At 39.4% G+C, this 18,142-nt stretch overlaps 1 protein-coding gene across 8 annotated transcripts in view; it reads left to right on the top strand.

The window, feature by feature from the left end:
* Positions 1 to 18,142, top strand: part of Btrc (beta-transducin repeat containing E3 ubiquitin protein ligase) — a 169,099-nt gene that overhangs the window by 102,067 nt on the left and 48,890 nt on the right. For 7 of the 8 annotated variants that reach the window (XM_052184860.1, XM_052184857.1, XM_052184854.1 and 4 more), the window contains one exon: positions 3,419 to 3,508. In XM_052184860.1, the coding sequence (XP_052040820.1) occupies positions 3,419 to 3,508 (90 nt within the window). Of the gene's footprint in view, positions 1 to 3,418; positions 3,509 to 18,142 lie in introns of those variants that run through there. The other variant, XM_052184861.1, reaches the window with a different exon arrangement.

The raw sequence follows: 18,142 nt of genomic DNA, 5'->3' as shown, positions 1-18,142 counted from the left end.
ACATCATAAGTTTTCTTTCTGAAAATTTTTATAGCAGTTTCGGTCTCTTTAAAATATACGGCTATTTGGATTCAGAGTTTGGATTATGTAATTTTGGAGAATTTATATCTTCTATGCCCTGTTTATTATTTGTTCACTTGTTTTCTTTGGTTTTGGTTAGTTTTTTTTAAATATTTATTTTGTTTATATTTTTACTTATGTGAATGTGCATCGGTCTGGAGGCTTACACATGTACATGCAACTACCTACAGAGATCGTAAGAAGACATTGGATCCCATGGAGCTGGAGTTAGAGGCAGTGTGAGCCACATAGTGTGGGTGCTGGGAACCCCCCTTGGGCCCTCTGCACCACAGAATGTGTTCTCAACCACTGAACCATTTCTGCAGCCTCCTGGGTGTGCTTTCTCAAGACAGACTCAGGCGCGGAGCTCTTGATGCTCCTGCCTCTGTGTGGAATCGCAGGCTCCTGCTCACCATGTTGGTCTGAGCAAACATCTCATTGTGTACCCCAAGCTGACTTCAGATACAATCTCCTGGCACGTCTCCTGCTTCCCTTCTTCCTTCAGAAAAAGTCTCATTCTGTAGACTATGCTACCTAGATCCCACTGTGGAGTCATTCATGGGTGGACTGAACTCTCAGCAGTCTTCCTGCATCAGCCTCCTTAAATATATTTTAATATCCAGTTTGTTCCAGAGAGCCCCTTTAGCTGTCAGTCTTACTCATGTCCATCATTCTGAATATTTCTAGATTCATCTTACAGTTTTTCTCTTTAAAAAAAAGTGTGTGTGTCTGTGTGTGTGTGCACGTGCACTTAATGGTCTATATGTCTGTGAATTTAATGTGGAGGCAAGAAGAGGGCCTCAGATTCCCTCAAGCTGGAGTTACAGGCTTGACTCTCTCACATTAGGTTTTTCCTCCTCCAATGAAAATTCTCCCATCTGATTACTCATTGTGATCATTGTCTTCCATCTAGTCATTTCATTGAACAAATTGTTATTAAAGACCTCTTTAGTGCTAATCCCAAGTTGGACACTTTTTGTATTCTTCTTCTTGACTGTTGTACAGTGTGGTGATTTTTTTATATCATATGATGTATAGTGTGAATGGTTCATTGTACAAGCTATGAATTCTGCCTCTGATTAAAATACCAACAACCCAGCGAGACTGTGGAGTCTTAGACTTGTATCTGAAAATGATGGGTATGTTTCTGCTTTAGCTATGTCCCTAAAGCAGATCCCTTGGACCTAGAACATTTTGTTCGCCTCAGCTCCCGGCCTTGCTCAGTGTCTCAGGTCCTTTCTGCATAACTCTAACCCTCTCGTGAAGTAGGAACCAAATCCGAGAGCTTACCTGCTCTCATGGCACAGACTGGAGTCTTGGCTCAGGTCCCTCCGCTGTCCAGCTGTTCTTTCCATTGGAATTCTCAGTCTCCCTTAATGTATGTTGTTTGGGGGTTAATCATGGATTTGAGGAGAATCTAAATGTATTTTCTGAGACCTTCTTTTCCCAATGCTTCTCTTCTCTGTGGATTCTCTTCTCAGTTGCCACCCACTGTGGCAGTTCTGAGCTCTGTCCTTTGATAGTTCAACATAATCCACCGAGGCTTCCTACCTTGTATTCTCTGTCATTCTGCACTGAATGGCCTCTTGAGAGCTTCTGGGGAACCCAGACTCACATCTCAACAGTGTAGTTCTTTTTCAATGTCCCCTCCTTTCCACTCACTTTGCCAATCTTCAGGGCCTCACATAGTGTCAAAAACACTTTACTTTAGGTAAGCTATTTTTCCAAGAAAGGTTAATTCATGGTAACATTTTTGCCATTGTTGGAAACAGAATTCTTTTGATGTATTTATTGACCCTTGTTTCCCTTCCTGCACCCACCTAGTCCTGGGATTAGCATCACAGCCTACCAACCATCCTGAACAAACCAGAATGCTTTGCCGTAACCTTTGTGATCATTGTCTTCCATCTAGTCTTTGCCTTTGTTTTAGTTTATTTGATAAATGTTGGTTAATTCATGTGTATTTTTAAAAAATAATTTATAAAAATAATTTTAATGGGGACCTGAGAGTTGTTTTAGGGGTTAAGATTACTTGATGCTCTTGGAGAGGGCCCAGGTTTCGTTCCCAGCACCCTCATGGAGATTGACAGCTGTCCAAAGCTCTAGTTGCAGGGTTCTGGTGTATTCCTCCAGCTTCTTCATGTGCAAGGCACTCATACACATGCATCATTCATACATATATGCAGGCAAAGCAATCATACACATAAAAGAAAAATTTTAAAGTACTTTAGCATATGTTGAAATGATTTCAATATAAATGATGATAAAACAAAATGTTTCAACTTTTTTTTTTAAACAAAATACTAATTTCATAATATTGATAGGAAGGGCCAGGACTACAGATGAGAAAGGTTTTTCCTACCAACTTTTGAAAAATAATAATAGTTGGCCAAAAGAAAAATTTTAAATTCTGTTTATGCTTTTGTAAACATATGCTTTTGTAAAAAAAAAAAAAAAAAAAAAGTGGGTAAATAAGTGTGGAAAGACACCACAACTCTCCGCCCTAGAAAGATTCCAATTTATAAAAATATAGAAGGAAAAAGAAGCTTAAGATTCACCCTTAGAATACTATAGTGAAAATTACTATAGACAAATTCCTTCCAGGACAGACAGGAGTACACAGAGAAAGCTTGTGTGGGGTTGAAGAAAGCATTTCACCATAAAGAAAGACTGTAGTGCAGCCTGTACTGTATCTATTTCCTTGCACTCTGTGTATTATTGTCCTCTAATTCGGCTCCCAGATGCATCAGACCTCCTTTCTTTATTCTGTTTTCTTTTGTTGTTGTGGTTGAAAGGTTCCAGCTAATCCAGGCTGGCCTAGAATTGGTTGTATAGCCTGGTCTGGCTTCTCATTTGAAATCTTCCCCACTGATTGGTTTATAGGTTTGTGCCACAATGTCTGACTGATAATTAATTGCTATTTTAAACAAAACGTGGGTTCTTAAGTTTCACATTTATTTTTTTCATTTTTAGACACAGTATCACTGTGTCACCAAGGCTAGTTTTAGACTTAAAATCCTCCCACTCTGGCCTCTATAGTGCTGGGATTATACCATATCCAGTTAAAATTTGTATTTTAAAAACTGTTGTATATCTAATCCTCTGTCTCCCATTCATACTGTGAATTCACTGCTCACATACTTACTCATGAGCACACCACTGGCTTTCATGGACTCTGTCCTCCTCCTCCTCTTCCTCCTCCTCTTCCTGTCTACTGGGTCCCTTAGCAACGACAAATCTCAGGTTTACAAATAGAATTGTGTGTTGATTTAGAGAAATTGACAGCTATGTGTGTCAGTGTTTCAGTATCTTTACAAAAAAAGTGATTTTTTTTTTCCCTCAAAAATTGTCCCTACAGACTTACAACAGCTGTGCCAGGCTCTGCATAAACCAAGAGACAGTATGTCTGACAAGCACTGCTATGAAGACTGAAAATTGTGTGGCCAAAGTAAGTAACAGTGCTCAGCATTTAATATCATAGCACATTGCAACAGAACTGCATCTGTAGGTGCCTTTACTCAGCGTTGTCACTACAGGTAATCATAAGTTCATATATTTATGAAGACAATATAGCAGGTATTATTTTATACAGAGTGAACTGAAAGCTGGGTTTTCTTTCTCTTGGAGTCAACAGTATCTTTTTATTATCCAGTTACATGAATCAGATTGTTATTGTAAGATGATGAGTGTATTTTGTACCTTCCTTCCTAGCTTGTTTTTATTGTTCGTTTGTTTTGTTTTATCTACATAGCTGTGGCTGTCCTAGAACTCAAGATGAAGACCAGGCTAGCCTTGAACTCAAAGGCTGCCTCTGCCTCTCGAGTGCTGAGATTAAAGACAAGTACACCAAGCCTGGCCTCCCTAAGTGTGGGTGTAATACACCGGAGATAGACTGATGGTGATGTTTGAGCAGAGATCCAGTTTCGTTGTGCCACTGTTACTTAATACATGTCACATCTGACCAGGCATAGCCTCACATGCCGTTAAGCCCATTTGGAGGCAGAGGATACAGAGCAAGTTCTAGGACAGCCAGGGCTACATAGAGAAACCCTGTCTCCCAAAACCAAAAGAAATGTCACATTTGGTGATTTTTAATGAAAAACTGTTTTTACCTGTCCATATGGCCTACGTTTTTCAGGTATAAATATGTCCTATAACTCTAGATACAAAAATAATATTTAAGATTAAAATCTTCAGAGCTGAAGAGATGGCTTAGTGGTTAAGAGCACAGGTTGATCTTGTATAGGACCCAGTTTAATTTCCAGCACCCACATGGTGGCTCACAACTATCTGTAACTGCAGTTCAGGGGATCATTGTCATCTGTGGCCACTGTGAACACTGTGTGTGCATGGTACACAGGCGTTGTTTCCATTTTTCTACAAAAACATTCTTTATTACCACTTAGGATTTTGTTGTTTTACAGTATTTCCAAATTTCAGCTTAATCTATTCTTTCTTATTATTGTTAAAGGTAAGACTTTGTTTATATCATGAAAATTCAAGAAAAGCTGTCTTATTTCTTTTGGGTTATTACAACAAAATATAAACAGTAGCTTATAAAAATAACTTTCTATATAGTTCTAGAGGCAGGGAAGATGACTGTGACAATAAATTCAACGTCTACTTAAAAGTTCACTCTTGGTAGATGGAGCCTTGCTGTGTAGTCTCAGGATGAAAGGTGTATGCCAAGCTCTCCTGGATCTCCTACTAATTCTGTTCCTGAAGACTCAGTTCTCATACATTAGGTGGTTAGAGAGGAACATAATCAAATATATTGTTACATAGTAGCAATAATAGTTTTTATTTTATTTCCTAAGACATATAGTAATCTCTAACCCTGCTTTATTAGCAGAAAACATGTATAACCATTGGAATTAGCCATATGAGTAATGTCAGATTTATTTTAAATTATAGCTGCAAAAGGTAGGTTCATCAATTGTGTATTAAATCCACATCTTAATTTGCTACAAAAATGATGATTAATGTAAGTTAAATTTAATTTTCAGTTCCTTAGTGACAACTTACAGGTTGCTACTTGGACCCTGGGTGGGGATTGGGTGTAGAAAGTGTTGTTTCTTTCCCTCCGTGCGGACATGCTGCTCTCCCATCATCACAAGTGAGCTCCTTCTGGTAAGCAAGGCAAGTCGTAGCAAGAGCACCAATCCACGGGCAGGGCCACAGTGTACCGAGTCTCTTGGAGAGCTGGCCAGCTGAGCATCTGCTCCTTTTATTTTTCTGTACTTGGTGAGCCAGTGTCTCTGAGCTCCTTAGCCGTGCTGCTTTGTGTCTGTACCATGTGAGGGTGGGGTTGTTTCTTCTTCCACCCTCTACGTGAGTGGTGCACAGTTAGAAATCTTCCGGCATCTGGCACAGTGGCGTAAATCTTCCGTGCTCTTGAGTGAGGAAATGTTTGCTCATCACTGCTCATTGTCAGTCTGTCTCCTTGCTCCCAGATGGTGACCTTCTCATCTCATTCCTTCCTGTCTTAACTTTATTCTGACACCTACTTTCCCTCATTGTCCCCTTAACCACTCTAACTGAATAATGATTTCTATAATTTCCAGTTGGAACACAACCAACTTCCTGCTTCTTTTTATTGGCCCACATCCTATCTTCTAGTTCATTGCTTCAGATTTGAGCCAGATCGTCAAATAAACATACATAACAAAAAAATGTTTGCTACAGTAGCCTCCACTAGCATGGCGACAATGAGAGTTGTCCTTTCTCGCTGCTAGCCATGTTCTGTCTGTCTCGTGATTTCATGCTGTCTCTCTGGGCCTCATTCACTGCTTGACCTTTGAAAGTAATGACTCAAAATTATGTTTGTGGATCTTTAAACATTTCTTTATTTCTTTTTCCTCACCTTTGCTTCTTTTTTTTTTTTTTTTTTTTTTTTTTTTGGAGACAAGGTTTCTCTGTGTAGCCCTGGCTGTCCTGGAACTCACTCTGTAGACCAGGCTGGCCTCGAACTCAGAAATCCGCCTGCCTCTGCCTCCCAGAGTGCTGGGATTACAGGTGTGCGCCACCACCACCCGGCTCACCTTTTCTTCTTAACAATGGTTTGTCTGCAACTGATTCAGATTGTGCTCAGTGTGGCCTGCATGCCCAACTGTCTCTCTGTGAGAACCACTATAATACATTAAAGCCAGCCCCCCCTACCCCCTTATAGTTAGAGCAACTGAGTTCCAGCCATAATAATTTTGGTTTGGGTATAAGTACTAATAATAGCCTTACACCTTTTTTATTAAATATTACTTGTTTGCATTTACAGAAGGTATTGGTTCGTCTCAAAAGCAGGAATGACCCCTATAGTGTTTTGTTTGTGACTCTCCTCTGTCGGGTACTGTAGTTTTGCTGTTCCTGTATGGAAAGGATGCTCTCTTTAATTTGCAATAAAATGTAAGAAAGCACAGCTGTTTCACAAATTACCTTAGGTTGACAGCAGTCTCCTGAAACTTAGCTTGATGGAAAGAGGGTCAAGGAAATATTTAAAAATAAAAGTAGGGAGGGATCCCAATAATATTTGAAGCCATGAAGTATCTTGTATATAGTGCTTTTTTTGTCTGCCTGTCTGTCTGCCTGTCTATCTGTCTGTCTTATGTAACCCTGGCTGTGTGGACCATTCTGGCCTTGAACTCATAGAAATCTACCTATGCTGGGATTAAAAGGTGTGCCCCAGCATGCCTGGCTAGGTGATTTTAGAGCATTTGGTCTGCTTCCAGCACTGGAGTTGATGAGCGTTGTTTGGGGATGATGAGCACTATATTTATTGTAGCTTTAAACGGACAGTCATTACTGACTGTCAACTTAGTCTCAAATCTATAATTATGTTGTACCTAATTGTCAACCTTCATGTTTTTTAATTATGAAAGAAAACTGAGAACATTAATTTTTATGTTATCTTTCTATTGATTTTATTGATGTACTACAGAAAATTTGGGTTTGAGGCTTTTCCATAATTTACCTTTATACCCCACACCCCTTCCATAAACATGTATAGTTAAAATTGAGTTGTTCAAATACCTCTACTTGATTCCTGGCTTAGACAGAGGTAGTTCTGTCTTTGTTTGGAATAATCCACTCGGTGGTCTTGTATACATTCTGTATTTTTTGTTGTTGTTATTTTGTTATCACTGGTTTTTTTTTTTTTTTGAGACTAATAATCTGTTTGAAACCGAGACAGAAAAATGTGATGTTCCTTTCCACTCACTCCAGATTTTGATAGAAGACTTGTTTTATTTATTTCCAAAATTATATCCGCAGGAAACAAGCTGTTTAAATTCAGATTATGCTGAAGCAAAATGGTCCTGGTATGAGAAGCAACGTGCTGTTTTACGAGCACAGAGTCCCTTTTCTCATAACTGATTGATAGTAAATATTTTCCTGAAGAATTATTGCCAACCATGAACAGTGCAACTGTTTCACTTTTTTTCCATGCTACTTGCTATACCAGCCATTGTCGGTAATTAAGATCTACAATTCACAGTGCAGACGTTTGCACTTCCTCTGGGTCTGTGCTATTTATAAGGCATTTCAGCTGTTCAGAGTTTCTTCTGAGTTTTAAACTACATGTAAACAGGCTTCTTTACTACACTGTTCACGAGCACGTCAGATGCCTGCTCACATGGCCCTTCTGACAGACCCTCAGTGACCTTTGTGGTCAGTGATACACAGTGATACACAGCAAGGGGCAAGTGTATCTATTGACAGTGCCAGTGTGATTGGGAAAACCTCACAAATAACATGCTGTCAAAAGAAGCCAGGAATGACATTCCTAACTAACCTGTTTTCTTTCATTTTTAAATGTTCCATGTATTAATGGTTACCAAGGTTTTAAGAAATATACAATAAAGTGACTTATTGGCTAGAATTTGTGTGTTTGCCAAATTAATGTGAAAATATATTGGCTCTAGTTGTGCATGACTTTTTGTCTCAAAAGATTTGGAGCAAAATGGATTAGCAGATTGATAACACATTTGTTGTAAAACAGAAACTTGAAGTAGTACATACCATGATAAAGCAAGTGTCCACAGAGATCTTAGTCTGTGTTAAAACTGATCAAATTCAAATTAAGTTCAAAAGAGAATCGATTTTAAAAAGTCCAGACCCATCCAAGAATCTTCATGAATGATCTCCCAGACTCAAGTCACTGTGCAGGCTTGTTGCTATAGGCATTCATTGTTAAACATACAGGAGGAAGAAACAAGAAACTGAAAGCTGTCAACAAAACGTGTTTAAAACTTTGCCTGGAGTGGAGCTCAGCCTGCTTGTTCCTAGGCCTGGAGTTCAGCTGCATTGATTGTGCATACTGGCCTCTAGCATTTTCAGCAGAGTAGATCTGCACAGACAGGCAGGACACAGGTCTCAGCGCTGCTTCTCGATGTCCCTTGAATAAAGACAGAGCTGCTGAGAAAGCCTTTCCAACTCCAGTGCTTGTGTAAACTTCTCTTTCTCGGTGAACTCTCTATGAACACTGTTTTGGACAGCATGGTTCAGCTGTTGGAGGCCACTGATCTATCTGACTGAGGCACTTCAAGATGCGAGAGAGACCCTGTTCACATTTCTATCTAGCCAGGGAGCCAGTAAGTTTGAGTTTGTCTTTGTAGATTGATCTAGATCAGCATGAGATTGAGCCCAGTCACTGACTTCCTCAGTGGAAAAGGAAAGGTTATGGGGGAAGAGGGGTGAAAGAAGAAAGTTCTTCATCAAGAACTGACTGCAGTATTGCCCACTGATGCATGTCGGATCGCCTGCACAGAGAGATCACATGCCTTCTCCAAAAGTCAAACGATCAATTCGCCTCGTTTTGGCTCTGTACTTAATGCACAAACAGTGCGATCTGCGGGGCTGTAATTGCATTGTTAGGGCCAAGGAACAAGCCTGTGCCTTTTCAGCAGACAGCTGGCAGGGAGAGAGGCATGTTGTTAGGAAAGAGAGAGGCAAGGCAAATAAAATTACTGCTAACGCTCAGAGATCGGCAGGAGTCCTACTTGCCTAATCTTACCGGTGGGAGCAAGCGGCTGTTGTAATCCAATTATAGCAGCATAAGCAATTTGTTAGACACTCCGCATAATGTAACAATTTCCCAATAAACTCTGACTTGTAATAACGTCGGCAAGAGTCCGCATAAATCTGCCCGAATGGTGGGGGCTGGAGCGTTCGGCTGGGGGCTTGTAATTGGCGCCATCAGCACGTTTTGTGGAGTGCAGTATGGTGCAGTCTTTTAGTGCAGGAATTTTAAGGAGAAAGGCATGGCACATGTTTCTTAGAAAAAGGAAAGTGGCCATTAAAGGGGGAGCAGCAAGAAGGGCACACTCTTGCCTTCACATTACCTAGGAATCTCAGTGTAGAAAGAAAACAGGAGGAAGCCATGTTTCCTTCTAGTTCCAAAGAGGCAAGATGAGGGACAGTGTATGGATTAGTCAGATTCCTTTATTATTTAAAAGCATCAGTTTCTGTTATGTGTACCCCCACTCTCCAGCTCTCTAAAAATGTTTTTGAGTGGCATTAACAAGATGTTCTTAGTTAGGTAAGCCCACAGATGTCAAAATTAAGCCTTTTTCTTTGGAAGTTTAGTATTTTCTTTATAACATGAGTGTATTATATATATTCATGTATAGTGTATGTTTGTGACCAGGACAAGTCCCTGCAATGTTATCTCACCAAATAGCCTTCCTGTAGAGTTCTGCCATGTGCTGTGATGAGCCATTACTAACAGAAAGGGGTTAAGCCCAGCTCTCTCGCTTGCTTGCCTTACTGTGCTATACTGTCTACATAGTATCAAAGTCTAAGAGGCAATGTCACTGTCTGGACTATTAGCATTACCAGTTAAGTTCGCTGAAAACTTAAATTGATTAGAAGTACAATGTTACTTAAAATATACCTGTATTATTCTTACAGAAATAGCTTTGGTTCTTAGGTAATAGTATATCTGTTTTATAAAAATATTAGAGAGCATATTTGGGCTACACTTTCTTATTGATTGGTGTATGTAGTCACAGACTGAGGTTTTTATTTGTACAAGGTAAGAGATAAAGAGTGCTTTATAGATGTCATTTAATAGATGCATTTTCATGCTTCTGAATGTATTAAATGTTCTCTGCTTTCTTATGCCAACCCATCCCTTCATTGCTACATGATTTGTGTCAAAACTACACTTTCAAAATAGGCCCAGGATTCTCCAGAATCCCCTGTTGCTGTGGGGATTATCACAATAAATACTTACTTTCTGTATGAACATTTCCTTCTATTGAAGCAGTGGTGCCTTGTTTGACTGGAGCTACATCAATAAACTGCAGTGCCTCTAATAAAGCCACTCAGTGTCTGGGTTTAACTAATGGCTGATTTTCATGACTTTGACAGTGAGCTGTGTGCGTTATTTTCTCCTGATATTGTAAAAATAATGAGAGCAAATTAGAACAATCAGTTTACACAGATAGCTCCTGATTGGAGGCGATGGGCAATATGGCAGCAGGTAATCCATCTTCGGGCTCCTGTCACATTAACTTCAGCCGTGTGAAAAGATCAGGTGGGGTAAGCAGGGATCCTGCCCAATTGGAACACAGAAATTAATGAGAAGAGCATTGTTCTTTGATCAACCTTTTAATTAGCAAGAGCAGAAACAGAGGGCGTGGTGAAGACAGCACCTCAGCTGCACAGTGCCAGGCACAGCTTCTGAAGGGCAGAGGAAGCTGCATGCAGTTGTCGCCTCTCTCCTGCTGTGTGTAGGCATTGCGATTCTGCTACAGAGCTCAGCTACAGATTTGAAGAAGTGCCCCCTCCTTTCCAAAGTAACGCCACAAATACAGTCAAATGTATTAATAATCTGTAGACTCTTAATTCTTTTGGGATCATTTAGGGTTTTGATTGCCAGTATTTCCTTTGGTTTTGTATTCTGGGTTTTACATTTTGATTAAAACAAAAACAAAATGAGTAACCACAGGAATTAGATTCTATGAAGTTCTGCCTTCCCAGTCCCCCTACCTCACTCATTGTGGAGTTTTTCCTGCAAGTAACACAAGGGTTTTATGGATTGGAGGATTCTGTCACTTTGAGTTATTTAAAAGAGGAGCAAACTCCAGGCAGCAAGCCGTGGCATATTGAAATTGGGTTCCTTTCCTGGTTCTGTTTATTAGGGAATTTGCTGTTTTGTTTATATTTCTTGTGCCATTGGCTTCTCAATGTTGGCACTGTGTTATTTCAATTTATGTAATTGAGAATTGAATATCAATCAAGTATGATGTTTATGGAAGGAAGAGAGGGATAAAAGGAAATCTCCAACCTGAAAGCTGATTGATTCATTTAAAGCTCAGTTATAATAACATTGTAACCTTGTCAATCATTCTTACAGTAGAAAAGTTGTGTAGCACAATGGAAGGTATTGATGAGAGAAAACTTTTAGCCAAACGAGCATGTTTTTATTTAGATTTATTTATTATTTTATGTGTATGAGTGGTTTTCTGCATGTATGTATGTGTACCATGTATGTGCCTGGTGCCCATCATGTAAGTGCTGGGACTGGAACCCAAGTCCTCTGAAAGGCCAGTGAACTGTCTCTCCAGCCCAAACATGGTGGTTCTGTCTGTTTGGAAAGCTTTAACTTTGGAAAAGTGTAGGATGGCAAAACACTTCACAATGTTCTAGTCCTCACCCTTTAAAAGTAGTGACGTACCGTAAAAGACATTTAATGCATGCTATGTGATAGTGTCAAATGTATAGAAACTAAGCTTTATTTCTCAATATGAACAGTTAATTGGCTTAAGCATTATTAAATGGATTAATATAATTTGATTATATGTACCTATCTGAGTTTAGAATTGATAGGATAAAAAACTATACTATACTCTAAAATATTTAGATTGTGTAGAAGACAGTCTTTTTTCATCATAGTTAATAGGACTTGTTTAATCATTTACAACTAATATAGATTATACCTATCATTTCTATAACTCATTAGGCCTATAGCTGTAAGATAGACACTTAATTTCCTATGCTTTTATGTAAAACACAAAACAAAGGCAGTTCATGTCTGACCTCCCTCTCCTCTCAAAATACTTAATACTGGCAGAGCAAAATTCTAATTAATGGTGAGCCTTGGCTGAAGTTTGTATAAGCCAGTTTTAGGGTCAATGACATGATACCAGATAGTGTCCAGGAGTCTCTAGACACATACTTCGAAATATTGATGCTATTATTCATATTAATATTTTTAAAGTCCAAATTAAAGTCTTTTAATTTGGAAGAGATATTTTTATTCTTAAAGCTATCATGGGTTCTCATGGATATTGGCAGAAAAATATATTATCCTTTCTGTGTGTTTGAAAGCTTCAGAAGCCTGGGTTTATAAGCCCTCCGTGAATAACGTTTTTGGTCGCGTGGTGGAAGAGGCTCCTTTCCGAGCTTGTGACACCTGAGCCCTTCTTTTGGACCTTCCCAAGCCCATGAGCTCAAGACCCATGTATGCACAATCGTATTCTTGTATTGTGACTTCAGCTTGTGCATGCTTTCCCAATCTGTGACAGGCTTCTTTAGGAATTTAACTCTGTTGTTCTTCTTTCATGAGACTCGGGAGCTCATCTGCCCTGTAAGTCTACTAATACTCAGCTCTTCTCCAGAAAGATGACTTCTGTCATCAGGGATAGTGTTCTGGCTTGTAGGTTTTTATTGTTTATACTAATAATTTTATAAATGTCCAATTCTAAGTAGATAAGAAACTCCCTTTGACTTCCTAGAAGAGCAAAGTACCCAGCCACCTTAAATTCTGCCCGCCACAGCAAAAGCCATGATCTCAGCCTTAAGAAGGAACTTACCCAGTTCATGCTGGTTTCAGGTTCTTATGCAGGAGATGGTTGGACCTGTGAGGCTGTTATAGTCCCTACACTCCCCCACACAGCAACTTCCTTCATTCCTTGATAAAACTGAGGTTTCATTTTGAAGCACACTGGCTATGTGGCCCAGCCTATCCTGGAACTCACAGTCCTTCTTCCTTCGCATTCCAAGTGCCGATATCACAGATGTGTACCCCACACCTAGCACCTTGTAAAGATTTAAATGTCCATATTGTTTCTTACTCACCCCATTCTCACCCACAGTAATAGAGATCTATTCAGTACATGGTATGTGCTAGACAGATGTTCAGCCTCCAACTCAATTTTGTTTTCCTTCAATTTCAGTCTTCTCAAAAGTTTGAGGGAAAGCAAGTACTTGAATGTGTCTTTGAGGCTCTGTATTTAGGCACTGCAGTACTAGCTATGTGCTATCAGTTCAAATGCAGACCTGATGAGATGATGAGCCCTGAAGCTTAGAGGACTTGATTCACCCTACCCCGCCCCCAGTCTTTAAGTTAAAGAATCAAGAATTCAATTGAGATTTCTCTGAACTCAAAATCCTTACCCAACAGAATGCTTTTCAATAGTATGTTGAGGCACCATGTATTCTCCAACCAGTCCACTGCACTTTAGAATTTTTCTCCATTTGATTTCTGCTTTGACATCTAGCAAGGGCTATTCCTACCTTCCTGCTGCCCCTCCCCTTTACTGCTTATTCAGTATCTGTATTTAGAAAATTCAGCACTTCAGGTTACCCATTCGGGAATTCTGTTAGTGTTAGCTGCTTAATCAGTAATACGTAATTATCACTTACCTGACAAGCAGGGACTTCAGAGGGACTCAGGTGACTTCATACCACATTTTCTGCATAGAAAATAAGTGGGGTATAGTAAACAAGTGGCTCAGACTGGTGACTCATCTTAGTAATTGTTTTAAAAGTTATTCTGGAGCTAGAGAGATGGCACGGTAGCTAAGAGCACTTGTTCTTGCAGAGGATCCAAGTTCAGTTTGTACATGGTGGATCACAATGGTGCACAGCTCCAGGGATCTGGTGCCCAGTTCTGACTTCCGAGGACATTAGACATGTATGTGGTGCACAGATACGCATGCATGCACATCACTCATAAATGTAAGGTAAACAAATCTTTTAAAGTTGTTCTGGAATAAAGCTCTTTAAAGTATAGGCATGCATTGTCAGTCTTTATACTTAAAACTCCTTCCCCACATAAACTTAGTTATTAATTTTGACAATTAAAATCATAACCTCTTGAGCTGGCAGGACAGCTCACCAAGTGAAGGGGCTGGCTGCTGAGTTCTGACCCGGCTGACTATGGAGGTGACAGCCCCGAGTAGGCCTAGCACTCCTGTGGAAGAGGAGAGGACTGACTCTTGTAAATCCTTTTCTGATCTCCACATACAGGCTGTGTCATATTCACACATGGACATGTATGTACATGCTTTTGTACATGTATACTAAATAAGTTAATATAAAAAAGACCAAAACCCATTGCCCTTTAAGGCTTCAAAGCTCTGTTTTTTCTGTCTTCTTTTTAATAAATATTTTTATTTCTATTTATGCTTCTAGATTACAAAGGTTGCTGATTTTGTACACATAGTGAAGGTATCAGAATTTAGCTAGACTTTGAAATCTCTCAGAAGAGGAGGCTAGAGTAAGCATGAGTGGTTAGAGAGACCATGAAAATTAAAAAAAAAGTCAGTGCTGAATGTGTGGGTATGGCTGTCTATGCATTCATTCTCTGGGAAGAAATAGGAAGTTTTGACAGGTAATTGTTATGTGAGTTTCCTGAACAGATTTATAAAACCATGTAAGTTTTTCCTCACAAAAGAACTGAGAGGATGAAACACAGAGATGCTAAATATTTCCAGAAGTTGGAACATAAATTTGACCATGTTCTTTCTTCAAATATCACTTCAGATTTAAGCCATACTTTCTAGAAATATCTCTGAGCATAAGAAGTTTAATTATACTATTTTTTCTTAGATATAGGAGGGAGCAAGAAAGAGAAATATAGGGAGAAAGCCATGTTTAAAAAGTAATGTTTCCTGCAGTGTTAACTATGGAGTCTGTAGCGTGACTCTGTAATGGAATATCATGGCAGGGGGTATAATACTGTAAATAAGATGGATATGCCACTTGTGGATTAATGGGCAACCTAAAGAGTAGCTTTATTTACAGCAGTGTGTGGGCTTCATTTTCAGTTTGTATTTTTTTTCTTACTCTTGGGTTTGGAGTTATTATAAGCCTGACAGTTTAATTATAGACCTTAAAAAAAATCAGTTTCCTTGGTATTACTGGCATTGCCCATCATCCCCCTTCTCCTCCCTCCTCCTCCTCCTCCTCCTGCTCCTGCTCCTCCTCATCATCATTCTTCTCCTCCCTCCTCCTCCTTATTGTTTTCTAATAAAAGGTCTCACTCTGTAACCCAGGCTAGCTCAGCTCTTGAAGTGCTTAAGTTAGCCTCCTTGATGTGGAGGTTACCATCTTTTTGCTTCTAGAGATATAAAATTGCTTTGCCATTCATTTTGTGATACTAACATGTTCATTTTTGGGTTTTGTTGTTGCTTCGGTTGGGCTGGACTTTTGGTTTGGTTTTGGTGACTTACTTTATTATTTTGCTGAGTTTCCTGCCCTATCACCACCAGGCTGTAGGCTTTTTTGTTGTTGTTTGTTTGTTTACTGTTTATCAGTGCTTTTCAAGTTGTTTCTTAGTGAGCTGTTTTGAGTTTTTAGATTTATGAATGGCAGGTTGATAATAAGATGAAAAACCTTGGTAGTAAAAAAAATGTTTTCTTCAGTCTTGAGTTATATTGTTTTTAAAAATTAATTCTGTGTCACTTCATACTTTAAAACTGATAGATGAGAGAAATTTTCTTTAACTTTTTCCCTGGATAATAACTTGGGGCAAAGAAGTGATTTCTAAAATTTATTAATTCAATGAAACATAGCTTTCGTTTTATATTTTGTTCCAATAAGTAAACTATTAGAATTATATGTATCTGAATTACCATATTTCATTTGCAGTGACATAGTTTTCTATACTAAATGATTTTATTACTACTACCTTTTCGTTGTTTGTTTAGGTGGTCGTTGGCTGCAAACATAGCTTTTGAAACTTTAAAAGCTTGAGACTCAAACTGTTAGCTACTTTCTGCTTTGCCTCAGTTGAAAATGTATAAAATGAGTTATTTCATTTACATAGTCCATCTATCAGTTATTAGTTTTTGTTTTTTAGTATTAGTATTGTTTATTAGTTTTTGTTTTTAGTATTAGTTTTAGTTTTAAGCCTTTCTTAGTTTTTGTTTGTTTTAAACGAAGTCTCACTCTGTGCCAGGCTAGCTTGGAATTTGCTGTGTGGTTGAAGCTGAGCTCAGACTCTGACCAATGTACCTCTCAGCCTCCTGCATTCTGGGATTTTAAGTATGAGTCACTATGCCTGCTTACATACGTTACCTGCAAAAGTCAGATTGTACGTAAGACAAACTGGGTAGCTTACTTAGGGTTATTTTTCTATTGTGCTAAGTAGAGTCTCACATTACTTGTTGAGTTTCATTAGCTTGAAATAAAATGTCATGAATTGTTTCCCACATTTTTTTTACTCTGTGTTTGCAGAGAATATGTTCAAGTATGCATGTACATTCCTGTGTTTGGAGATCCGAGAACAACTTACAGGCGTGGGTGCTCTCCCTCTACTCTGGGACCACATCTGGTTCATGAGGCGTGGCAGCGAGCGCCTTACCCTCTGAGCCAGCATGTCATCCCAGAATACGTTTTTGAAGAACTGGATTGGAAACCCTTTGCACTACTGTTTATTAAGCATGTAATGCATCACACTTTTTAAAAAATTTTTTTAAAGATTTTTTTATTTACTATACGTGAGTACACTGTAGCTGTCTTCAGACACTCCAGAAGAGGGCATCAGATCTCATTACGGATGGTTGTGAGCCACCATGTGGTTGCATGTGAGCCACCCACCATGTGGGTTACTCAGGACCTCTGGAAGAGCAGTTGGTGCTCTTAACCGCTGAACCATCTCTCCAGCCCATGCATCACACTTTCAACTAAAGATTGTGTATACTTCTTTTGTCCTGCTGTGCACTTGGGTTAACTTTAACTCTGATCAGCCATAGAAGACAGCACAGAACATGAATCTTAATTAAGACAGTCTAGAAACACGGCTCTGTGCTTTCAGCCAGTGTTTACACGTTAGTGCATAGAAGACTAAAGTAGATGCTGCAGAGAGGATTCTCTCAAAGGCTGCATGTGGTACTGGTTAAATGTTAAAGTAACTGTCAAAGCAGCAAAGTGGTGATGTGGTTGTGTGTGAGCTGGCTCTGGAGAACTACCCTCAGAAGCGCATCTGAGGCTCCTTCTCAGCTCTTCTTCCCAGCATTCTGTGTTGGATGATAAAAATTTTAAACCCCTCAATTAGCAACCACGCAAAACCACAAGTGTTTATTGAACCTTGTAATCTCCTCTTGTTGTCGGTTAGGATTTTCTTCCAGGCTTTGATTGTGTGTAATAAAACTGTTGCTTAATTAATGCCAGAGTTCTGAAGCCTTTGGTTGCTGCAAAAGAGTGAAATGGCTAAGCCAAGAGGCAGCATCCACTGGCCTTTCTGTCGTGTTCATTTAGAGCTGCCATTCTTGTTCTAGTTGATGATGCAGAGCTCCCAACAGACACAGGCGAATTGAAGGGGAGCTGTATGAATCCTGTCTGAGGAAGATGCAGTGTGAGTGAGGCTCTCCACAGGTTAATGAAGAAGTGCTTTCAGATGATACTTCACTCCTCTGCCCTTGCAATTACTGTGGCCATGTTAATGTGACCAAACTAAGGTGGCTTTATGGAACGTGAAAAAAAGACTGATGTCTACCATATACCATCGTGGTGCAGTGTGCTGGTCCACTGCCAGAGCATGAGTAGGAAGTCACACAGATTGCTACTCATCTTTTCAAACACTAAAGGTAAAATGGTAAAAATGTTCTTTAGAAAATTCCTAAACTTCCTTAATCACAAATATACTACTCTGTTACACAAATTCACATAATACCTTCTTCAATTTCCTTCTATGTCTCTGTCCCCATCCCCCACCCCTTTTGCCAGGTTCTTAATGTGTAACCCTGACTAGTCTGCAAATTGAGCAGTTTCCTGCCTCAGCCTCCTGAGTGCTGAGATTATCTACAGGCTTATATCACTACTTAAATGAAGTTAGCTTCATTTACTTTTGAAAGGGATT

This window comes from Apodemus sylvaticus, chromosome 1 (genome assembly GCF_947179515.1).
Source record: "Apodemus sylvaticus chromosome 1, mApoSyl1.1, whole genome shotgun sequence".
Lineage (NCBI taxonomy): Eukaryota > Metazoa > Chordata > Mammalia > Rodentia > Muridae > Apodemus > Apodemus sylvaticus.
This window is presented reverse-complemented; position numbering and strand designations above follow the sequence as displayed.